The sequence below is a fragment of the Vidua chalybeata genome, chromosome Z (assembly GCF_026979565.1).
Source record: "Vidua chalybeata isolate OUT-0048 chromosome Z, bVidCha1 merged haplotype, whole genome shotgun sequence".
NCBI lineage: Eukaryota > Metazoa > Chordata > Aves > Passeriformes > Viduidae > Vidua > Vidua chalybeata.
Window position 1 is genome coordinate 55,561,175 of NC_071570.1, and position 19,538 is coordinate 55,580,712.

At 37.0% G+C, this 19,538-nt stretch overlaps 1 protein-coding gene across 1 annotated transcript in view; it reads right to left on the reverse strand.

The window, feature by feature from the left end:
* Positions 1-19,538, reverse strand: part of PRDM6 (PR/SET domain 6) — a 73,754-nt gene that overhangs the window by 15,450 nt on the left and 38,766 nt on the right. Inside the window, exons 3-5 of the mRNA XM_053932430.1 lie at positions 9,713-9,840; positions 5,991-6,115; positions 2,417-2,759 (exon numbers count right to left, since the gene is read on the reverse strand). Of these exons, the coding sequence (XP_053788405.1) occupies positions 2,417-2,759; positions 5,991-6,115; positions 9,713-9,840 (596 nt within the window). The remainder of the gene's footprint in view (positions 1-2,416; positions 2,760-5,990; positions 6,116-9,712; positions 9,841-19,538) is intronic.

Genomic DNA, 19,538 nt, shown 5'->3' on the forward strand with positions numbered 1-19,538 from the left:
CAAATACTAAGCCAGAACAGATAGACTAAAGTCTATTTCCTAGAGACAACAGGCCCTGCTGTTTCAATCACATCAAAAATACAGTGACTGGTGTGCTCACAAGTTGCTGACAATAAATGAGGAGTTGTTTATCAGCTGGAGCAGTGCTGCAGATTTTCATTGAGAAAATAAAAACCAGAGAGCTATATCCAGTACTTTGGGCTGGCAGGCAGGTATTCTTTCACAAATCATACCTTACTTGCGTGTCTCCTGGAAATTTTGTACAACACTGTAAAATTTTTTCATCTAGAAAAATGCAAAATGTTTAAGAAACCAAAAGTCACTTTTTCTAGACACTGTATCGCTAAATTACTGGTACCCACTAAAAGACAAAAAGTTTCCTCTGATGAAGCTCAAATTGTAATGGTTTCAAAGCAACGATATGATAACTCAGATACTAGGGAAGTTATTTATGGTAATTTTAAGCATGGAACGAATTGCAATAACCTTAATCATAGCAAGATGATTTCCTACTATGCCCTAGAGTATTGTGAGCTGACAATGCTCCAGACTTTCCTGAGGAAGCTGCTGGCTGGGTAGGCACAGGAGAGACTGAGAGGTAAGACACCATGAATCAGCACCCTACTAATGAGAATGTTCACTTTTAAGAGTGAAGACCAGAAATCCGGTCTGTGTTTCAGACAATATTTGACACAACTGCTTAGGAGGAAACAAATAAAAAAGGAATAAAATTAATTAAAAAAAATAATAATCTCTCACATCCACAATGAAAGATCTAATTGTAAGACACTTATCCTCATTTCCTTTCTCTGACAAAATAAATATTTAGCTGTCGCTTAGAGTGAAGAATAGTACCATTAAGAGACACCCTTCTTGTATTAACTGTATTATCTGCAACTTCCTTCTTCACAAAGGAAGACACTGGTTCAAGCAAAGGATGAAATCTGGGTGCCACACCTGATTGGATGAATCACTGAAAAAGTATGTGGAGGGCCTCACAACATGCTTTTTCCAGTCTCTAGACTCTTCCAGGATGCACCATTTTATGCCTTACAGTATGCTTAGGATGCTTTAATACCAGAAACACAAAAGTCCATGGTGTGTAGGAGAGCAGACCTTTCAGGACCAATATTCTACATTGTGATACCTAAATTACTAGTTTTGTCCTACAGCTTCCTTAGCAAGCCATTTGCTTCTGCTGAGGCAAGCATAAAATCAAGAATAGTGTTGTAAGGGCTTGTTCACATTCACAATATTATAAATTCTTTAATTTTTATTAATATTAGCTTGGAATCTACTTAGTCCCTGACATGCTTGATATTTCTTCTGGAAAAATGGACTTATTCTCCCCATACCCATAGAATTACACAAGCATATGTGTACATGTAGATAGTACACAAAGTACACAAGGAGACATAGACATGCACACAAACACATGCACAGACTCAGTATTTGCTACTTTTTTGCTAGTTAACTCTAATTCACAATTAAATGCTGCTTTTAGAACGACCTTTCAGGGATTCAGCTGCTCTGCTCAAATCTGTACAGCTGAAGAAGAGACAAAATATGGGCAGCGTTTTTTATTGAATTAATTTGACTTTTGTCTTTTGTCCTGCTGGCTATCAAAATTATCAAATAAACCAACTTTGATTCATAAATAATGGTTCCATTATATTTACTGTGCCACCAGTCAGAGTACCTGAAATTTTAATTCACTTGTTCAGCTAAATTTCATCCTCAGTTCACAGCCATAAAATTCTGTATTGACAAACTTTCAAACCAACTTTGACTCTGAGGTATCTAGTCAACATTTTTCTTCTGTGTGGATATTAGTTTATTGAATAAGTGGCATCTGTTTTCCTCCACATCACTGGTGGAGTAGGTATTTCCTTTTGACAGCTTTGTACGATTTATGGGTTTGCATGCTATGAAGAAAAATAGTACTAAGCAAAAAATTCCAATTCATTACCTCTTAGTACTTAATTAAGTTCATACGCATCACACACTATAGGTGAACCCTGAAATTACTGTGACAGCCACTGAGCGGCAAGTTAGATTATCTTTGGAAGACAGAGAGATTTTTAATTATCTTGACCTCATTTTTTCTACCTTTTATATTCATACATTTTCATTCTATTTTGTTGCCTCCATCACATGTACCAAACCATTCTAAAAACAAGATTGTATCCTTAGCTATTTTCTTTTATCTGCACATTTAGGTACTGAATGTTTTTACAAATAGTGAAGGCAAGCAATAGCTTTTATCAGCTTATTTCACACAGCTGCAGATGAATTATGTCATAGAGGCTCCTCATAATAATGGTTTGGTTTGGAAAATGATAACAGCTTGATAAAAGAAGAAAGCAGTGGATCTGGCTATCAGTAGATACAGAAATAAAGAGAGCCTAGGCTTTACCTGTCGGGGTTCTGCGTACACACATGCATCTGTAAGAGGATCCGCTGGGTGAAAGTCTTAAAGCATTGCCCACATTTCCAAAGATGCCAGTCACTGAACTCAGAATTTAGTTGGCTTGTTGAAGTTGGGCTTGCAAGAACTCGTTGGTTTTTGACACTGATCTGGTTAAATCCTGACTCGATGGACCCAGACTTATCCAGGAGAGAAAAATTTCTGCTACACGGAGTCTGTGGAAATACTACGGATCGCTGTGGAGTGGCAGGGGATAGTTTGCTACTTTTATTAAATGGCTGTAGGGTGTCTTGTCTGGACATGGCCTCCATTACAGTCGAAGGGACATTCACTGGGAGAAAACAAGAAAAGTAAATAAGATCCTTTTTATGCCTTCTTAAAACTAATACAATTTTGGGAAACACCAAAAAAAAATCAACAACCATTTTCTTGACACTACAATGAAACAATTTTATTTTAACAATGAACAAACAAAAAAAGAAAGAAAAAAAAAAGAAAAGAAGGGCTTGAATGAGACAGTGATCTGAATGAATGGTGCTGATTCTGTGACACTGAAATGAAAATTCATGCAAGGGAGTGTCTGAGACTGAAAGGACCCAGAGAAGCCTGACTGTGATATACTTTTATTGCACTATGGAATTGTCATCTGAAAGAAAAAGCTGCACCACTTGTGATACCCTGACTCTGCATGTTGCAGTCAGCATGTCTGACTGCTATATCACAGACAAGCATGAATTTTGAGAGCATGGAGAAAAAAATCCCTGCAGGGATGCTCCTTGAGATACAACAGAGCTTAAGTACCTATTGCAGCAATAGTTCCCTTATCCTATGAAAGGGTGGCCTCTAAGGATATTATACTATTACATCTCATAGATAGTCACACTGCCAATGCAGTAAGAAGCCAGGGACTTCATCATGTATCTTATGCCTGAGGTTAATAGCAGGTAGGTCACCATGAAACATTGCAAAGTACAGGCAGAGAGATCTTCATGCATCAGTTTCCCACCTACAAAACAGGCATAAAAATGTTTTAAAGTCCCCTGAAAATTGTTTCTAGTCTTATGATCATCAATTAACTGTGGCTTATGAGGCATTCAGATATTTCAGCGACAAATGCAATATGCTATTCACAAAGAAGTGATTTAGCAGAATTTGAATGTTTTGTGATAAGAAAGGCAGGAGGTCAAGTAAGTAGAAGAAATTGAGCAGCTGCCTTGCACCTTGAGAACCATGTAGATCATACGGTGAATGAGGCAAGGGTCCTGTGGAAAAATAGTCAGCTGACAAAAGCTTGCACCACAATGCAAAAATAAACATAATTTAAGCCACCTGGACTGAGTAACTTCTAATGCTTTCTAATTTTGGCACACTCAGGCTCATGACCTAATATTTTAATGGAAATTTTTAAATTAAATATGCTATATATATATAAGTATTTATACGTATATATATGTATTTATAAAATTTAGTTACTGTCACAAACCATTTATATCTACAAACAGATACGTAACATGTATTAAACTGATGATTAGAAGCTACTACTCTGTATTGGTAAGTCATGATGATAGATTTCTAAGAGCGAACATGAAAATTAAATTTCAGTTGTAAGCTGGAATCAGCCAAGATTATGTAATGTTAAAAAAAAAAAAACAAAAAACCCAAAAGCAAGCAAGCAAACAAACAAACCAAAAAAAAAAAAACCAACAACAAAAAAAAAACCCAACCCCAAAACAACCACAACTTAATATTTGGTAATATTTTAAATCATGCTAGTTGCTTTAGAGTTATGTTCTAATATCTCTGATCAATCATAACTATTCCAGTATTATATTATTACAAGATACTTAATTTATGTCAGTTGAGGTCCTTCCTAATCTATTCTTTGTTGTAGTATCTGAGAATCTCATTTCTAAATAGGTTTACATCCATGGAGCTGTCTGTCATGACTTTCCAGACACAGAATATATCTTCTAAGTCTCTTCAGTACCAGGAGCAATTTCTATACTATCATTTTGCCTCAATATGCTCAGAAGAAGGAGATCAGCTTTTTCTTTTCTTTTCTTTATATTGTGCTCATAAAAGTCCACAGAAGCAAGGAGATCAGGCTACTAAAGACCTAAGGAATATAGGCAGAACTTGTGCTCCTGACAATACCCCTGTGCAGAAGATAAGCAGAAAGAGTATTCTGGCAGTTTAAGTGGGACTGAAGTCCTATACCAGTCTGCAGCTGGCTCCATGGTCAGAGATTAATTTCATCTACTCATGACAGTGTCTCTATGGATGAAACTCTGGTTTGTCTCACAGAGAAATAGCAAGAGACAATATTTATAGTTATTAGCCATAATGCTTTTCTTTTCAAATAAAATTTTTGTAGTCTTCAGTTTCTGAAAGAAAAAATAATATTTCTATATTGTACACTGCAGAGCATAGCTTTCATCAGCAAATATTTCTGCCAGTAACTAAATTTCTTTTAAACTTTTCTCAAGCTCAACAGACTTGAAAACTCAAGATGGGAAAGGATGTTTAGTTTTGACAGCTTAATCCCTGCTATCTTGCTGTTTAATTGCTGCAGGATTCAGTATTTAAGTTGCTACAAGACACTTGTTCCTTCTAGCAGTTCATGCTGTGTACTAGGTGTCCAAGTACAGGATCAAAAACCTTATACATAATTTTCTAAGTGTGGCAGTCACAGAGTTACTTTAGACCAAAGTCAACGGGTCCATTATTGTTTTCTTCCGCTACATAGATACATGTAGTTGCCAAAATTGATGCAAGCTCTAATCAAGTCTCACGCACAAGCAGTAAAACTGCTTGGAAGGATGTGCCTGGATCACTCATTTCTATTACAGGCAAAGATATCCAGCACTAGATTGTGTCTGTATTATAAGTAACTATTCATGCTTAGTTTTGTGAGGTTCCCTAGCAAACTAGAAATAAAATGTTGAGAACAGGTAAAAGAATGGATGAAAATGGGGATGGTCAGGATGGAATAGAGATTTATTGTTGTTTCAGGGTGCTTACATTCAGTTGGTATTTTTAAAAGTAGGTTTTTATTTTTAATCACAAGGATCTAACCTCTTTAATCAGCCAAAGCTTTTCTCAACTTGCTCAGAGGTAATAAAAAAAAGAATCACCGACAGAGGCCCTGTGGGCTTGTAGTGCATTACTGTTTTGGCAAGACAGTGTTTTGTGATAGGTCTAGTAACAATGGGGAGAACCAAACAAACATTTTTGCAATAGATAAATTAATCACTTAAACAGAGCAGTGATTCTAACCATAATTTTGCACAGTGTAAGTGTAGCACCTCACTTTAAATATACTGCAACTTTCATTAAATGCCATTAAATCAGAGAATCATAGAATGGTTTTAGGTGAAAGGGGCATTAAAGACCATCTAGTTCTAACTCCCCTGCCATGGGCAACAGATTGCTCAAAACTCCATCCAGACAGGTGTTGAAGTTCCAGGGACAGAGGCCCCTCTCAAATACTCTGTGATGTATCTGATTAGGCATGAAAGAGGAATTATGGCTTACATAGGTAGACATGCAAGATAGAACTTACAATTTTCATCTTGTGCAATGCACTGGAGAGGGATTCCAAAGAAAGATGTGTAGCTGTCATTGTACCACACTAACAGCTCAGTGCCCCTGGGGATATCTATACAAGCCCGGTAGAATATATTTGACCTAATCAAGAAAAAAGAAAACATGGCATAATTTAGGAATAGAGCATTCTCATCTTATAGTACATGGTATTAGAGTAGAAATTCATTGTTTTGAAAGCATTTCTGCAGATAACTAAATGAATAACCTACTGATTGTTTGAAAAACAAATCTGTCATTAGAGAAGGACTTTGTTCCTGTAGCACAGGTTAACAACATTACAGACAAGTTGTATCTAGCATATATTAACGCTACAGTCTCAGAAGGACTAAGATACTATAAAAATACAGGTATTTTCCTGCAATGCCTGTTTCAGGGGGATTTTAGAATGGCACTTTTTGCTTACACAGTATAGCCATCTGAGTGGTGTACACAGATCAGCAAGTACAGCCATTTAAACAGCTTTGCATGTCATCTAAAATAAAATAACATATTTTAGGGTAGACAACATTTCTTTTGTGAATAGAAATTAAATTAATAAATACATTTAGCAATGAGACAGTGTAAAATGACCTTTAATGGCAGTAATATACCATCAAAAGAGAGATCATGGGTTGTTGAGAAAAACAGGCTTTGACTTAAGGGAAATAAAAAAATTGGGATTAATCAGATCACGCAGCGCTAAAATCTTCTGCTACATGGAACCTGAGGACAGTGCCAATGATTTAGTATGTATAAATCAGTGTTACTATAAGTGTGTATCTCATTGTTCCTGTGAGAGAAGACTGCATATTTCTAGACCACTGAAGTGGGAACAGAGGGAAGGGAAAAGGGAAAAATCCTAATGTCTTTAGCATAAAAACAAGAGCCTTATCCTGATCTTGCACTAATGTAAATAGCTTCAGAGTGATACTTCTGCAGTTAAGACACTTACATGGCAGCAAAAACTGTGTTAGATTAGAATTAGGCACAAGATAAAAGACAAATGTTATCAGGTTGCAGTGGCTTTTCCCTTATGCTTCACATGGAATGGTAAAACACACTCCTCTGAGATGGATAGAAATTCAATACATACAAGAAGAACAGTCCACTCTTGCTGAAGGATTACATACCAAAGTGATATAGTCAAAGTACCAAGAAATGAACATTTTTTATAACCGCTTATGTAAGGCAGAAAAACGTCTATAGACCAAAAAAAAAGTTAGGCCTCAACCAGTTTTCTGAGTGAAGAATTGCTACAAACATTATTCTGAAGTTCAAGATAACAGTGTTTAGGTTTGGTAGGCCTTAAATTTAGACTTTCTATAAAGAATTGGCTGTAGCAATGCAATTTGTTCCTTGTATAACACTGCAGACATAAGGAGAATCCTCTACCACATTTTTCATGGCAGTGAGATATGCACTTGTCAACATATTTTGTCACCGCAAAGTGGCTCTTGGCAACAGGATCATAAAGATCAATAAAAAAGTGCAGATTCTCAATATTTTACTAGCAGCTGCAAAAATTTCATTTATCTTGTTATTTTCCTCTCTTACTGCCACCCTGTCTCAGGAGGGCACTGCTAGCTAAGCAGAACAGTTTTCTTAGCCTTCTATGAATATCTGACAAAAACTCTCCCCTTTGTGTCTCCCCTTCATCTTCCCTCCTCCTCCTTCTCCTCCTCTTCTGTTCTCTCTCTTTCTTCCCAGAGCTTTACATTTAGTTAATTCTTTCCACTGTTACATAAAAATGAAAATCGGAGCCTGACTATAAATTACCAGCATCTCTTAACTTGAGAAAAATTGAGTCTACTTTGTACTTCACCCTTGTAACATTTCATCTCTCAGTTTGGCTTCCCTTAACATAAACACAGCAGCCCAGCAAATGAATGTGCTAAAACCAAATGACACACTTTGCCGCTGAAAGAGCAGAACTGTTTTTGAGCAATGGGTGGTCTGTGGAGCTTGGAGTAGGCAGGAAAAAAAAAGTGTAAGTGTACACCGTCCCTTACAAGTGTGCAGAGCTTCCAAAACTCGCAGAAATCTCTGCATGCTGAAGTACATCAAAGGGATTTTTCCCTTTTCGGATAATATTTCCTTTGCTGACATGTATTTAGTATTGTGGTTGGATGACTCATAAAGATAGCTTCATGGCGTCCTAACGCAGTTGAAGCAGAACACATGCCAACAAACATTATTGTCAGCCTCAAAATAAAAACAAAACGTTCAGCTAAGGGTCAATCAATCAAGAGCACTTTGAAGAAAATTCCATTTAGATATTACAAATCATAACAGAATGAATTTAAACCAGCTGACTCTCTGTGAGGAGGACGTCCATGTACAATAAAAATTAGGCTGGTTTTTCAGTGTCCAACTTTTCTATTTTCTTACACTTGGATGCAGTCACTGGTGATGGATGCCAGTTTTTTAAATTGTGTTTTTGTAGTTCATTTTATAAAGATCTGAAGTAATCGAAAACAGAGCAACAGAGGGAACTCTAAGTAAAAACCCCATCATGAAAGGAGAGTTGTAAAATCCACTTAATATTGACAGATGTGTAATGACTTTCTCATGTTCACTTTTCATTTAGTTTTGTCATATATATATATGTACGCATTTTTTTTTTCTATTTTTATATATATGTGCACGCACACATCACCACATAGAGAAATAGTCCACAAGACACCTCCAAAAATACTCTTTCATCACAACAATCTTTACTCATTATCCAGTGTGTTCTTTAAAATCCTATGGTATTTTAGCTATAGATAGCAGATACTTACATATATAATAAAAGATTTGTAATATATAAATAGGATTGTTACTTTTTAAACTGCAGCATTGTTTAGTCAACTGGCCAGAGAATAAAAAAGTCGAAAATGCAATTGAACAAGTTTACCATTGTTAAATTGGATCCCTATGAGATAATCAAACTTTATATATTTCATTTTAGCTTGCTTTTGTATGTTTTATTTTTTTTATTTTAAAGGTAGTTTAAATAAGTTTAAGATTTTTCCTAAATAAAAGAAACTCTACTCTCTGAAGCAACCAGCAAAAAGTCACTGCTTACTGCAACTGGCAAGCCTGGGGCATTCTTTGATGTGCTTCCTACCACATTTAATAAGGCCAAGCTGTTGCTTCTGATTCTAAGGCAAAAAGTTTGTTAATAGCTGAGATCATGTATTTATGTAATGTGTTGTCTGGGTTTTCTGGACCTATTTGCAAGTTCAAAGTAAAATGTACCATAATTTCTTTACATTTTTCTTCACATTTTGACTTTCTCTAGCCAGCAGCATAAGAGGGACAAGCTCTAGCAATCTTGGCTAGCAGGTGCACTCAACAAAAAAGCTCGAGGTGTACACACAGCTCGTTACTGACCTTCAGGATGCCTCTGGGTGCCACTTTTCCCCTTCCCCTATCATACGCATCTCTACTAAGGGTGGAGAACTACTTGTGTTGGCTTGCCTCGGATGAGACTGTTTGAAAAAGTGCAGAGAGCTCATTGTGGCGGGGTGGTCACACAAGTGACACAGGGCTGCCCTCACTCCCTGGAGCTTCACCCCGTGTGTGCTGCCCCACATGAGCACAGCCTCCAAAGCTCTGATACTATCTTTGCAATCAAAGGCAGCAGTACTCTTGATGGTCACAGTCTGATAAAATATTCTCATTCTGTGTCACTGGGTGAATCAAAAATCACTTTACCTGTACTGAACCACCGTTAAGTTCTGCTCCCCACAGTGCCTGGCACATCGGATGTACCTCATCCAGCTTGACTTACTGGGTTCTCCACCATCGATAAAGTGCTGCAGTGTCCCATCTTGGTCATATATCTGAGGGAGATGTCACAAGGTCAAGTAGTTAGAACAAATCATCAGCAATCATTTTCACTGCTTTGCTGGTGTCTCTCTGTGGCTTTTCCAGGACTTTATTGCCATGAAGTTTGTCATCTGTGTACTGACACTCTTAGAAATATACATGAAAAAGCAGAAAAGTATTTTAGGGGCTGCAAGTTTATCTTGTTTCTCTTATCAAGCCAATCTTTCATATTAAAAATATTTGTGGTCTCAAAGATGTGACCTTGTTTCCCAAAGAATATTTAACCTATTTTGACAAGCTGGCCTTAAATAATGAACTGCCAGATAAACAAGAAAATCTGGATGTAAAGTGTGCAATAAAATGGCTGGGACATCTGAGCAAGGGGCAGTAGCAATCCCTAAACAAGGATCCCTTCCTTCACATCTCAGTTGCAGCAAGAGTATATACTTCAGCAGCCTTACATGATATGTTAGGGAGTTGTAGGATTCATAATAACAAAACAAATGAGACTAGAAGAAAAAGCAGAGTTGTTGATGCCTTTAGGAGCTCCCTTGAGACATACAATTTTTTTTAAGTACTGAATGATAAACCAGTCCTGAGGGAATCGTTGTTTTCCTAAACATGACATCCCTGCTAAGGACCTGAGAGCCAGTTATGGTGATTTTAAAAAAGATGGTAATATGTTTCTATTCAGAAGTGGATGCTCCCTCTGAAGTCAAGAACAGTATTGCTCTGGAGATTCTGAAATAAATAGATAAATGTATCATGTATACCTGCCCCCTTACTGCTTAAAAATGTTATCTAGGTAGATCTAATCCTAGTAAAAGTGTGTGATCTCACAAGGTTTTTACTTGTTATACAATTTGGCAAACCTCACAAATGCATCTGAACAATTAGGTGCCTATCTGAAGTAAATCTCATTTTCATGCCTTTTGCCCATCTATGAACACCATTTGCTTTAGTGTCCATACCCAAAACGGTCTTCCTTTTGGAATTGTATGAGCCTAAATTGATGTTTTCTTGAAAGTATTAATTCTGCTAACTAAAGAGGAAGTACATTTAGTACATTGACTTGAATATTTCTAGTATATACAGATTAAGAATCTTGAATATCTATTTCAATATCAAGAGAATAATCTCAGAAATTATGTGACTATATTCAATATTTATGATTTTTTAAAAGAGGGTTTCCTACAGTTGACAGTTTCCTACAGTTTCCAAAACTATACACAGGAATCAAAATCTAGTTTTTTCCTCCAAAAAGGACCGTCTCAAATTCAGGAACCAGCCTTGCTTTTGCTTTTGGCCAAGAGGGACTGTGAGTAATTAAGGAGGAATATGTCCATTACAAGACCATGAGAGACATAGAAATCAAGTGTCTATGGTGATCCTTAACCTTTTTTCCTGAGTTTCAGTGACAAGGACCAGATGGAACCTGGCCAAATACTCCTGTGTTGGATAAGCAAAATGCTACACCAACATGCACTAAGTGGAATAAAGTCAGAGAAATCAGGAGCCCTCAGAAGTAAACAAATACTCCAGTCCTAGGGATTAAGTTGATTTTTTTATAAATGGTAACATGCTGATTATCAGCAAGGACCTATTCTTATGCAAGTATCTTAATGTATGTTGAATATGTGAGCAAAATATGCTAAACTATAAAAATCTGTGAAGAAATTGGAAAAGTTCTACAAGACATCAGCCTATAAAAAGGAAGGAAAAATTAATGACTAACAGTACTTGGCTATAACCATTTTGCCAATACCTATGCAAACATTCTCAGCAGTGTTTATTATCTATCCATTTACATGCTAATTATTCACATAACAATATGTGTCTTAATATGAGGCAAAAACAATTCCCATAAATAAAGAGCTGCTAACTTCCTAATCCCCAGATGATATGAAACAGGAAAGACAACGAGGTCTGCCATAATCAATAGTGACACTCATGTCTTGGCACACAGGGTCCTACCCAGAACTTTGTATGAAGAGACAGTCATTAACTGATATGAAAATTAAAATCTGTCATGAAAACATAGGACTGAGTCTTTCCTGGGCCTTGGTCTGGAATTGGAAGGACTGTGCTGTAAGACTAAGTATTTTCAAATACTTTATTCTGCAAGTTCTGATGCATCAAGTGGCACTATGCCCTCCTTTCCTAGGAGGATATTACTGACATTGCTGCATAGTCATAATCTATCCAACAGCATTCTTCGCCCTATTCTTCCAGAATTGTAAACCCATCTGTAAAGAAGCAGAAGCCCCAGGCTTAGAAGTAAATAACAATGCTGTGTTGAATCTATTTGTCAAATTGCATAATACAGGTTAAAATCTGGGTAAAAAAAACAAAACTCAGATATGTTTATTATTTTTCATGTCACCATCATACAGGAGTTCTTATACATTTTACAGTTATATAGATCAGGAAACCAGTGAAGATATAATTGCCTGAAGAAACCCTCATGAGGGTGCAAAGCATAACCTGCCATAACAGAGGAAAAACACAGCTATAGCACAAGCTGTGAACACAGGCACTACATTAAACAATGGATATACATATTTACCCACATCTCTATTACACATGCATACATCCTTAAACAGCCATGCTGTTTATTACAGAAAATCCTGCAGAAACCTGTGATAAACTGATGTTACTGTAAGCCTTTGACTACCTCACTTGACCACTATATCCATCTACACTGGCATAATTTTTCACACATTGCAATAGCCTCACAGCAAAATAGAATACCATTTCTCCAAGTCCCTTCAGACACTGCATTTATTTTTTCTGTATCTCACATCAGTCACTGATCTAAGTAGTGAAAACGCAATTAATTATTTCATTTTTCTACTTTGATTGCACTTGAAAGTGTTACCTAAGCTTCAAACTGGACCTTGATAACTGTTGGTTTTGCTGAGTTTTAAGGGTTTGGTTTTTGTTGCGGTTTTTTTGTTTGTTTTGTGATGGAATGAACCAGATTTGTGGAACAGACTGGAATCTGATAAAAGAGGTCTGTACACACCTCATCTGACATGCATTATAGTCCCCCTTAGCAGTTGTCTTATAGTTAATTATCTTCTTAATAGGTTCTTGACTGTTTACAGATATTTTACTGGTATGTTGCAGATCAAGAGACTCAGAATGTGATACATACTTGTCCTCCATGAATTTCATCCTTTGACTTCAGAATACAACAGAAACTGCTTCATTTTCCAGGAAAGTAAGTCCAAAGCATAGTCATCAGAATACAAACAGTATTTTCTGTTCCCTTCCTTGCAAATACTACTTTATTAAATAATTGAGACATAAATAGAGGTCAGATTTCTCTTCTAATGGCTTGATTGGTTGAGAATAATTATTTGAAGGGCATAGATACTGTTACTTTAGTGACAGTTGTAAGAGCAACACACAATGGCAGTAATAACATAACTTCTAAAGCACACTGCATGCCATATAAGTGATGTTCTAAAATCTCTGAACAGCCATAACATAAATAAAAGAAGTAATATAAACATGAACCATCTAAGATTTAAGGAGTATTAAAAGACAAGGTGGAGTGCTAAAGAGACTTCTGAGAACCTTCAATTACTTCAGTACTGATATAGTCAGTATTGCTCACTTGGATCATTTGGACAAATCTAATGCTAGTGCTAAAACTGTTGCTCCAATTTCTGGTATAGATGCCACAAAATATTAGATTAAAGAAGATCAAATGCAGCAGCACACCTGCAGAGAAAGCCAAGCTATGAAGCAATTAAAAGGAATTTAACAGAAGCAACAGCAAGAACAAAAATAGTTTTTTGAAGTTCTTTCCTCCTTATCTGTTGCCTTCCCTTATTCTCTTTCCATGGTCTGCTATTATGTCTTTAGATACTCTTCCTGCATTTTATTTTCCCATTTAATCAGGCAAGAAAGGTATTAACAGATAATTATTTGGCTGCTCATTTTCACTTCAGGCAGTCAGGGGATGGAATGATTCTGAAAATAGAATGTTTATGTGCAAATACATTTATATTGTAAAAGTAGCTATTAGAATATTTGGTTTATGTTGCAAGACATCAAAAGAGATGTGAAGAAAACCACAAAATATGCAAGAGTTAATTCTAACCATTATAGACTCTTGTGTTTTGCTGTTCACTGCTATTCTCATTGATATCATATGCATAAAATCATAGAATTTTCAAATCACTTACTATGAGTTTTCTCCTCTCCAAAGAAGATTTACTCTTGCCTTCAATGTGAAGATAGCAAAAATGTATCCAAAACAACTGGTAATATGGTAAAAAAGTTGTAACCAGACACGTTAGATGTGGTAGCATCCATATAAGTTATATTCTTTCTGTAACAGTGTATGAACCTACAAGCCACAGTTACACTGGAAGTTTCTTCTTCGCTAACTGGGACATCAGAACTCAATAAGCTGTATATTTAGCAAATCTCACTATTGTGAGACCCTGCTTTTGATGTAAAAACAATACATCTCCTAAAGGTGTCTAACCTAAACAGAAGTTGAAAACAATGCCAAATAGGATAATGGTTATAAGCCTGGCTATTAAGCTGACAGTCTGTAAAAGGTGTGCAATTACATAACCATAGAATTGCTTAGGTTAAAAAGACTTTTAAAATCATTGAATCCAACCCTTAACCCAGCACTGCCAAGCCAAGCAGGGCTGAAGTCCCTACATTAAGTCCCTAAGTGCCACAGCTACACTTCTTTAAAACACCTCCAGGGAAGGTGACTATATCACTTCCCTGAACAGCCTGTTCCAGTGCTTGACCACCCTCTTGATGAATAACTTTTCCCTAACATCTAAGTTAAACCTCCTCTGGCACAATTGGAGGCTGTTTACTCTTTTCCTATTTCTTGTTTCCTGGGAGACGACAACAACTCACACACTCCTAGAACCTCTTTTAGGCAGTTATACAGAGCAGTAAGGTCCCCCCAATCCTCTTTTCCTCCAGAGTAAACATCCCCAGCTCCCTCAACTGTTCCTCACAGGACTTGTGCTCCAGACCCTTCCCTAGCTCCATTGCCCTTCTCTGGACGTGCTGAGCACCTCAATGTCGTTTTTGTACTGAGGGGCCCTAAACTGGAGACAGGACTTGTCTGGCATCACCTGTGCCAAGTACAGGGGGACAATCCCTGCCCTGCTCACTGCAGATACAAACCAGGATGCCATTGGTCTTCTTGGCCACCCAGGCACAACTGGCTCATGTTCAGCTGCTGTCAACCAGCACCACCAGGTCCTTTACCACCAAGACATCTTTCCAGTCTCTCTGCCCCCATCATGTAGGGTTGATGTGACCAAAGTGCAGGACCTGGACTTGCCATTGTTTGACCTCACAGACTTGGCCTCAGCCTGTTAATCCAGCCTGCCCAGATCCCTCTGCAGAGGATCCTTACCAATTAATCTTTTAGCGTATGTGGACAGCCTGCTCCTGTTCCTTTAAAATTTCCTTTTTAAGGCACATCAAACCTTCCTGGACTCCTTGCCATTCTAGACTGCCCCTCCCAAGAGATTCTGTCAGCCAGTTCCCTAAACAGGCCAAAGTCTGCCCTCTGGAAGTCCAAGATGGCAGTTCTGCTAATCTTCCTTCTTACATCTCTGAGATTTGAAAACTCAATCATTTTGTGATCATTGTGCCCATGACAGCCAATGACCACCACATAACCTGTAAGTCCTTCTCTGTTCACAAGCAACAGGTCCAGCATGGCACATTCCATAGCTGACTCCCTTACCATCTCTGTCTGGAAATTATCTTCCACACACTCCACAATCATCCTGGATTTTTTCCCCTCTGCAGTGTTCCATTTCCAGCAAACATTGGCTAAATTGAAGTCTCCCGAGAGAACAAGGCATGACAATCATGAGACTTCTCCCAGCTGCTTACAGAATATTTCACCAACCATCTTGGCTGGATGGTCTAAAACAGACTTCCACCAGTATATCTTCTATATTGGCCTTTCTCTTTGTTCTTACCCATAAACACTCAATCCTGTCATCAACATAATCTTCTTTTGAAGGAAACTGCCGTGTCTTCATTGAACTTTTTTTTAAATTAATTTTGCAGTATTTTACTCATCATCTGCAGTAAACTAGTACTGTAAGTAAATTGAATACATGTATGCTTTCTTAGATGGGGGAAGAGTGTTAAGTGGCATTACTGGTAGAAGACAGCTCTACAGCCAACAGAACAAATTACAAGGATGGTTACCGCTTCCATAAAGCTGAAGAAATAGCTGTCTCTTTCCTGAAAAGTCCTGAAACTCAGATAAGTGAACAGTAAAATTTAGTGATTTGACTTGCTTAAGGCAGTCATTGTTAAGCAAAATGCCAATGAACTCCAGAGTTTATTATGACACGTACACATTATTTATTTGTTAGAGCTTCTAATCACGTCAAACTGAAAGCAAACTGGATTGTATGCATGACTTGATAACTTACTCATTTAGGTTGGATTTTGTGTAGTGTACTGGTGCCTAGCAGCTGGCTTTGAAATCAGCACACTACCAAAGGACCTCATTATCTAGAAAGTTGGATACATTCAGAAGATGCTGCATGAACTGAAAGAGAGAAGCTACTAACAATTCATTGAAAATATTACATTTAAGGAGCATAGTTTAGGCTGAAAATCAAAATACAGCTGGGTTCATATTGATAACAACAAGTGTTCAAAGAATGAATGGTTTTAGACTTATAATGCCTTAATATTAGAAGCTGGGCATCTGTTTTAGGACAGGAAGGCCCTTCTAAATATGTCTTCTCCTTGTTACACACTGAATGAAACAGTCATGCATATAACCATAACCTCTTTCTCATTTCTTTCACTAACTTGACCAAGTAAGGGTATTCAGCAAGCTTTCTAAGAACTCTTTAGTCCCACTGTATAGAGGAAAAATGAAATACAATACAACTCAGAGACAAACTAAAATGCATCGAAAACTCCCCAAACACAGTTTAATAAAAAGAAAAACTGTTGATTTATGACAATAGTAATATTATATAATCACATCCTTTGCAAAAACCACATCTCAAACATTGAAATATTTTGTAAATTACGTGCTATCATTTAGATTACCTCTACAGCGAACAGGCTGAACCACCCAAATAAAGACAATATTCATCACATTCTGATAAATCCAGTTTTGATGCCTAATAAATATTTTTGTATGTGTAATAATCAACTATACATGTAAAATTGGTATGCAACAATAGTAGTATACATGTCATCAACCTCATTCTGCTATAAGTGGAAATGTTTGGACAGGTTCCCTATTCAACTGCATGGTCATTATTTCAGAAAGACATTAGTTATAAATATTTCTCATATATTCCACTGTTTCTTGAAAAGACTAATTGATTTGCTTTACCTGTTAAAGTATGTCTTCAGATTACTTACGGGCAGATAGCAGAATCAAAAATATAAATATGTTTCAGATAACATTCAAGCTTGTTGTCTTAGGAGGAGATAAGAATACTTCGTTTTATTATTACATGGAAAATGAAAGCCAGTTACTATGGTCTTTATATGAAATAAATCCATGTCAATAACTAGTTACTTGCTTTAAAGTGCTTCTATTTTTATAATAATAATTGATGGTATCTCCTAGCCATGTAGAAAATGCAACAGTCCATTCAAAGAATGATTTTTCTTTGTTGGAGTATTTGTATTACATGCAATTTGTTTATACTTAGAATTAGCATCAAGTTTTCCAAAGCAATTGACAGAATAGAAATCTGACGTAAATGAGCAAGGAGGAAATATCAGGAGGCCTCAACGGTTAAAGTTAAAGGAAAATTTTTGTCCAACTGGATGCAATTCCTCTGTGAAAAAGCACAGATATATATCCTGACAGCCAATGGTCTTCCTTGACTGTTCACACAATGCAAAGCAATTTTCTAAAATTAACCATATCTGATATGGAGCATACATCTTATAATATCTATTCAATGTTTTTCTCTTTAATGTAGCAGGCATCATCTAGCAAATTTTATAAAAGAGACTACTTGCCAAATAATATTAAAAGCTATTTAGTTTTAACGTTTCTCAAAGGATTATGGCATATGAAACTATAAACATTGGCTTGAACTGTCTGTGCTAGGTGAAAGGCTTCATCTGTCACTTAGACCTCAGTCCAGCAAACACTCCTGCACATGTTGTAGTTCCATTGATCTCAATGGGACTACTCGTGTGTGAAATCAAGCATCTGTGTAAGCAGTTGGAGGATTGGGGCCTTATTCCAGAAAGTGTCATGAATGCAATGCCCTGCTGATTATGTGGACTTCATAAAATTACTTTTTTTTAAGTCAAGTCTCTGTGGTTTGTTTTGACATTAGCCCATGGAGGTCCTGGAATAGGAAAGAATTTCATGTAATGCAACAGTGTTACTCAACACCAGGGCAATGAGAGGAAGACACAGAGCAGAAAAAAACTCCACTCCTGAAGCTGGAAACTTGTAGACATGTAAACAGATCTGTAAAGTATCAGTGCTCTTGCAGTACCCACTGACATCATAGGGCCTTTCCTGAATGTGGTTTTGCACCCTCCTGACAAGTCCAGTGATAGGACAAAAAAATGCTGTGGTGCTCCAACCATGAGTCATTCTGCAATGGAGACATTTTTGTTTAACATTGTTATTTCCACCCTGCTTACTACCCTATCTTCCTGCGCAGCCCTGGTAGCAGAAGACCATGCGGAGGCAACTGAAGCAGTTTTCTCCAGTTTTTTCTATGTGGGACATGGAAGATGAAAAGTGTTACCAATCTAGGTTCTATAGTCGCTCTTCAGAAAAACTGTGAAAGAAACCAGACTAAAAATGAAAAGATGTTTAAGAATAGAGAGGCAAATTACCAAAGCTGAAATAACCCAGAAAGAAGACTCTCACTCCCGCTGATTGGTAAATGCAAATCCTAGTAAAAATAACAGGGAAGAAGTTACAAGTAAAAACAAACAAACAAACAAACAAACAAACAAACAAAAAAAAACCAACCAAAAAAACACCTCATTCAGCTGGAAAGAATCAATGAACTTACTCAGTAATAAAGCTCCTAAAATTATATTGGGAGCCAGAGAATCAATACCATTACAGTCATTCTTTCTTGCTCCCAGTGCCTCTGAAAACAGAGCACTGTTTCCTTTGCAATGTAATGACAGAGCTTAGGCCATTTTCTTGGAGGGTCTCAAAACCACTAGACATTGAAAAGTGAAATTAAGAGGTGTTTGTTTCATATTTTTTTCATTCCTTTACACAACCAAATACCCCAGAACGATTTTGGCAGATTTAATCACTCAGCATTAAGTTAGACAATGCAGCTGAAAAAAGTGAGCATGTATACACTCCTGGGGTGACTCAGAGTCATCCTCAGAGAAATCACTCTAGACCAAAAGAAACTCATAAATGGATACCATTCTAATTTGCCCTGATTCTTACATATAAGAAGGAACAAAAGTATGAAGGGTCTGTTCTTCAAATTCAACGTTTACCTTGTTTGTAAGAGGAAGCTGATGGCCCAAGAACAGCACAGCTTTTCTTCCCTCATTCCTATAATTTCTGTAAAGCACTTTTTCAAAACACTGTTCCAAACCATGTGTTTGTAGTTTTGTGCATGAATCAGTAATTCTAGAAAGGTAGCAGATCTTAAATGTACAAATCCCAAACTCAGTGCTTAGGGATATTTTCAGACATCCTGAAATACAGTGCATAGAA